The following is a 6,110-nucleotide window of genomic DNA, read 5'->3' on the forward strand; positions in this document are numbered from 1 at the left end:
TTTCAACTGGTCTCAAGACTTGGCATTTATTTTTCAAAAGATGTCGTCATTCGATTTTTCTTCTTTTTTACAAAAGTTTATTCTTAAATGTATAGCAGGCTCCAAGACAACACTTCATTCTCACGATAAGTGGCAACACATGTTCTAGCAGGGAATCCAGATGTTTACACAGGAATGGAATCAAGGGTCATCATTGTCTCAGCCACCAATAACAGCGGACTTTTTGCCGGATTTCTTAATTCCACTTGCGGCCAGGGGCCCCTTCCCCGCGGCCTTCGCCTTTAGCTCCTCCATTTTCTTTTGTTCTTCCTTCTGTTTCTGCTTGAAAGCCTTCTCTTCCTCGTCCATCTCCTTGTTCTGCTTCTTGGGTTGTTTCAGGGGCTTCTCCTTGCCACCTTCGCGGCCCGACATGGCGCCTGCCGCCCCTTCCCCAGACCTGCCACCGAAAAGCAGAGCTACACACAACTGCCTCTTGGTCCGTGTACAGTTTCCACATGAGCCCAATGTAGTGTTCTGGAATGCTTGTTCTCAGTCGGCTGGAGCCACATGATTTAGATAGTAAACTGTCCCATCCAGCTGTAAGATTGTAGCCCAACAAATCATCTCAGAAGGCCACAGCTAAAGAGGAACCCTTTGCACTGCATGCAGACAGGTTGTCCCTGGGTCCCCTGCACCCCTACATTAAGCAGAGGTCGAAAAAAAGATTTGCCAATTCAAACAGTAGCCGCCATATTTTGATGCATTTGAACTGTGGTGCTGGTGAAGAACGTTGACTGACGTGGACCGCCAGAAGGACCTAACGAATCAGCCTCAGGAGAAATATCAGCATGCTCTTTAGAAAGGAAGATGGAGGGACGGGGTCTGGCTTTGGGGACACCATCAGGAAAGACCAGTCCCTAGAAAAAGACAGCAGGCGTGGCCAGGTGCAGGGTCAGAGAGAACGCAGGACACCAGGGCCACAGCAACAGGCTCAAACAGATCAGAGCATGGGGACGGTGCCGAGGTGGGCACGCTTCCCACAGCTACACACCCAGTGGGAGCCGGCTGGATGGCAGCTCACAGCTGGCATGTTTGGCATTTTGATGTGTGGTGCCGACAGGAGGATGGGCCCAGCTGATGGGAGATCACCCTGTCCTTGAGCCTGCGCCACACTGAATGAATGCCACCACCTCCCCCACACCCCACCCCCGCCCCTGCTCAGCAGCAGCAAGCGGTAGATGGCCCAGGGTCTCCAAGAAATTCCAGCATCTGCCCTTCTCTTTCTCACCCGGAGCCCCCACAGTCCTCCGGCGAGAAGCGGACAGATAGCCCACAAAACTCATCACATACCCCTTGCTGCTCCCCTAGACCTCCAACCTCCTAACACGAAGCCATGAAGCCCCAAGGGCAGCGACTCAGCAGGGTAGACTCTGGGGACCAAGTGGACCTGGGCCTGCAGCCCCACACAGTGCCAGCCCTCCTGCTGGACACTGCTGGGACAGGCGATCCTGGCTGCACTCCCCACCCCCCACCTCATTGCTCAAGTCTAGCAAAGGCAGTGTCCAGCGGTGGGGAGGCCATGGTGAGACCCTGGGCCTTAGAGGATCCTGAGCCCCAGGGGTGATGGCGGGGAGCAGGAGCTGGGCCAGGACACACTTGCCGCCCCGGGGGAGATGACCCCGAGTCCCATGGGCCACTTGACCTGAGGCTGCTACCCCCAGGGGTTCACTGGTTAGACTTATGGCGGTTGGTCCTGGGTTTGCCTCCCTGCCATCCCTGGCAAGAAGCTGGCACAGAAGAACCCTGAGAGCAGGGGCAGGGTGAAGAAGTGGGGGCTCAGAGAGGCTGGGCCCTCAGCCAGAGCCATCCAGGACTCAAATTCAGGCCCAAAATCAGAAGCACATCAGCTGACCTCATGTCCAGTCTTTCCCCTTATGCCCACCAGGCTCACCCCAAGTCCCCCCCATGCTCCCTTACTTCATCCCCCACCCCAGTGCCTGCACCCCCCTCACTCTCACTAAGGTTCGGGGAGGGGTGGGGGGTGTTACGTCCACTGAGCACTCCCTCCCTCTCCCTCCTTCCCTGACAGGAGCCTGAAAGGAGCCTCAGAGAGGTCCAGGGAGAGTGGGGGCTCATCCCAGCACCACCTCACACCAGATAGCCACCGGGAGCTCCGATTTCTTCCTCTCTTCCTGCAGTCACCTCTCTGGTGTGGGCTCCTTCCCCCCCTGTGGGTTCAGGGGTCATCTGCAGCTCAGGAGAATTCAATTTGAGAGGATTAAGAGCGAAGGGGTGGAGTCTAGCCTGTCAATCAAGTCATAGTCCATAACGCCTCTGTGTAGGCATGGCCCTCCCCTGAGGATTCTGGGAACTTCTGTTTTCCTCCTTGGAGGTAGGAGACACTCTGGCTTTCTGCTCACATCTGTCACATCTGACACTCTATTCTCTGTGAGACATCCCTGATGAGAAGCCACGTGGTGACCCCTGCCAGCGCAGAGATGCTCACAGCACCACTGGATCCACAAGACCTCCCACCCATTGTCCTGTGATCTTCCTGCATTCGGTGTCATTACATGTGTTTCATTGAGTCTGAAGAGGACTTTACAGATCGGTATCGGACATATGGGCGAATATCAAACTTGTGGACTTGATCTGGTCTGGACTGGGATGTTTCCTTAATAGTCAATTGTTCTTGTATAGAATGCTCTTTCCTATACACATACGCATGGTTATGAATTTCTTTCTTTAGTCGACTCGGACCAGCACAACCCCGTTGTGTTAGGAGACAGGTGGGTTCACACTGCCCGCTCCCCAAAGCTTGTGTCTGGGTTAGAGGTGGACAGAGAGGAGAGAAGTGGCCTCAGGGAAAACAGCCCTCAGAAGCACCCTGGTCGCTGTGCCTGCAGCCCACACAGTGTCCGCAGTCCACGGGGCCAACGAGAAAGGACAGTGTGGTCATCCAATGGCACGCCCGCGGCGAGTCGGCCACGTCTCCTGGAAAAGGCTAAACCCACGGCCCTCGGGTCGCAGCACTGCTCCTCAGGGTTCCCGAGACTGCCTCAGGGAAGATCGTACTTTTCCTCTGTGGCTGGTGGGTTTGAATCACCAACCTTGAGGTCAGAAGCCCTGAGCTCACCTGGCAGCACAGCCGGGACCCCTTAGCAACGAGGCACAAATTAGAGCTGCTCCCTGACTAACGCTCACCGGCTGCATCCCCATTCCGACCCATGTGTGTAAGAGTAGAACTCTGTGCTATACAGGTTTTGATATTTTTTTTCAGACATAGACCACCCTTTCCTCTGCGGTACCTCCAGGCAAACCCCAACGATCAACCTTTCATTTGCAGCTGAGAGAGGGAGGGAACTGTTCACTCCTCCCGGCTCTCCCACCATCAACTAGATGTGTCTCAAAAGCTAACATTGAGCAAACGAAGTGGCCCACAAGAGAGTATCGGTGGTGCTAATCCCACTGCCTAAAGTTCAGAACCAGACAAAATGAGTCTGTGTAGTTCAGGGGTGGGTCAGGGATGAGAAGGCTAGAAAGAGTCTGGGAAATGAAGATCCTGAAGGTTGGGAAGGTGGTCCCTCAGAGAGGAGAAGCTGGTCTTAGGCGGGAGCTCAGCCTGGAGAGCCCTGGAAAGTTTCTCTTTTCTGCCCCGGGGGTTCTGGGGCAGGGGGTGGGTGGGGGAAGATGGGGCTCTCTGTTCCTGAAAAGGCTGTCAAAGCCTCAAAAAACCCACGAGGGTCTCTCTGAGCCGGAGTCAACCTGAGGGCAGTGGGGCTGGCCGGCCAGCGCTTTGCTGTGCGGGTGCACTAGCTCAAGCTACCGCCCGTCTGCCCGTCTGCTGTACTGGGGGGCTTATGTGTTGCTGTGGTCCTCCAAACCCAGCAGGGTCACCAGGATGGGCAGGTTTCAGCAGAGCTTCCAGACCAAGGCAGACTAGGAAGAAAGGCCTGGGTACTCACTTCTCAACGTGAGCGAATGGGCTTCGGACCGGCCAAGTCATCAGGAGGATCAGTCACTCCGGTGACCAAGCCTGGTGCTTGGTGAGGTCAGGCCAGTGGGAGGCGAGGGAGGCCCTGGGTGGAATGGACTGGTCCCACGATGGCTCTCACGCCGCGTGAGCCAGGACCAGGCACCATCCCGTCCTGTTGTGCACAGGGTCACTGTGAGGAGGAGCAACTCGATGACAGCTGTCTGTCACACTTCACAGTCACAAAAGAGAAGGGGATGGGGACGCGACCTGTCGGACAGGCGTCTGACCCCTACCTCACAGCCATGTGTGAACCGCCCAGAATGGCTTTGCAGGGACTGCTCCTCAGTCCATCAGAGGCTCACAGCTGGGCCTCTCACCTTTAGTCCTCTGTGCCTGCCCCCACCCACCAGCCTGGGCCTCCTCCCCTGCTCCTGCAGAGCGCCTCCTTGGGTCCTGCCTGCCTAGCCCCGAGTCCTGCTTGAGTAGCCCAAGTCAGGCCTGCCTAGTGGCTCTGGACTGGGATTAGACAAAGCTGACACTCAGGGCCCGTGGGGATGGTGTCTTGGAAGAAGTCCGGCCAGCGTGCTCCTCAGCGACAAGACTGGCAAGGCTTCCGTCTCTCCGTCTCACAGACTCCGGACGTGTTGTCAGGAGAGACCAGTCCCTGGAGAAGGACATCATGGTTGGCAAAGTGGAGGGGCAATGACAGAGAGGAAGGCCCTCCAAGGAGATGGACGGACCCGTGGCTGCAGCCATGGGCTCAGGCAGAGGAACCATGGTGAGGATGGGGCAGGGCCGGGCGGTGTTTCCTTCTGTTGTGCACGGGGTGCTATGGGTGGGAACCGACTCGATGGTGCCTGACGACAACCACCACCACCACCACAACAGCAAGCGTGGTGATGGAGCCCGAGCTGCGGTTGAGAAGTGGGGCAAGGCAGTGGCTGACGGGCTGTAAGACCGACAGCGAGAGCAGTGGCACCGGAGCCCAAAGGAGACGGCGGAGGAGGCTGGCCTGCTCCAGTCACTTGCTCATGGGCAAGTCACAGGGCTGCCACCAGACTGACCTTGGACTGTGCCCTGTTCCCTCCACGCCCCACCCCCCAGTGGCTAAACCGAGCTCTCCCAACAGATGTTTGGAAGTGAAATCCTGGCTGGAAAGGTGGGGAGAGACCAAGGCTGGACAAGGGGAGAAACCTGGGGTTCAGAAAAGTTAAGTAACACAGCAATAAAGTGAAGGGGCAGGGTTTGAACTCCAGTCTGCCAGGTCCCAAAGCCCTTGGGGGCAACTGAGGCCTGGTGGGAGTAAGGGTGAGGCTAGGTGCGATGTCTCCTCCAGGAAGCCCAGCGTCTGTGACCCACCTTTTGGGTGCATGGCTGCCCATGAGATCACCTCGGCGAAGGGACCCTTGAGGAAGCTGGAGCTCACAGGGGGGTCAGGGACCAGGAGGCATGCTAGGGGAAGGAGAGGTCCTGGGCCAACCACCCCAGAGTGGGCTGGCAACAGCAGAGAGGACAGCGTGGCCCCAAAGAGTAGTGTTGCCCAGGTGCCGCCGAGCAGGGCCCAGCAAATGTCATGTTTGGATTGCCTTTGCCAGGATGGCAGCGGCTGACATGCACGGAGCACTAGGCCTGTGGTTAAGGAGCCCTGGTGGCGAAGTGGTTACGCGTTGGGCTGCTCACCACAAGGTCCGCAGTTTGAAACCACCAGCCTCTCAGAGGGAGAAAGAGGAGGCTTTCTACTCCTGTGAAGAGTGACAGTCTCGGAAACTCACAGGGGCGGTTCTACCCTGCCCTGTAGGCTCTCTCTGAGTTGGCAATCATCTAGACTAGATGGCAGTGGGTTGCTGGTTCTGGAGGTGCTTCCTGGCTGGCGGGCATCTGCCCCCAGGACATCCCCGATCAAGCCATTGGGGCCCAGACACTCTTTACTCGATGGGCACAAGGGTTCCCAGGGTCAGCAGTGGCAGAGTGGTCAGCAGTGGCGGAGTGCAGATTCAAACCCAGGCTGAGTGCCTGCGCCTGCAAGCTTCAGCCTGAATCATTCCTCGTTCTGGGACGTGGCCCAGCCTCAGCGATCCTGCGTCTCAGAGCGCCCCCAGAACGCAGATCAGAGCAGCAGCTGGCTCTGGTGCTGGCAGCAGAGGACAGAGGGAAC

General features: G+C 57.3%; 2 protein-coding genes across 3 annotated transcripts in view; both read right to left on the reverse strand.

Moving 5' to 3' along the window:
- NFAM1 (NFAT activating protein with ITAM motif 1) overlaps nucleotides 1-6,110 on the reverse strand; it is a 171,150-nt gene that overhangs the window by 39,221 nt on the left and 125,819 nt on the right. The window lies entirely within an intron of this gene.
- Nucleotides 199-445, reverse strand: LOC115869817 (translation machinery-associated protein 7-like). Its single transcript, XM_045291057.1, has one exon. It carries the CDS (start codon nucleotides 409-411, stop codon nucleotides 199-201), a length of 213 nt encoding a protein of 70 aa, XP_045146992.1. The 5' UTR covers nucleotides 412-445.

The sequence above is a fragment of the Echinops telfairi genome, unplaced genomic scaffold (assembly GCF_000313985.2).
Source record: "Echinops telfairi isolate 266 unplaced genomic scaffold, ASM31398v2 ScPeMD7_2;HRSCAF=8, whole genome shotgun sequence".
NCBI classification, from domain to species: domain Eukaryota; kingdom Metazoa; phylum Chordata; class Mammalia; order Afrosoricida; family Tenrecidae; genus Echinops; species Echinops telfairi.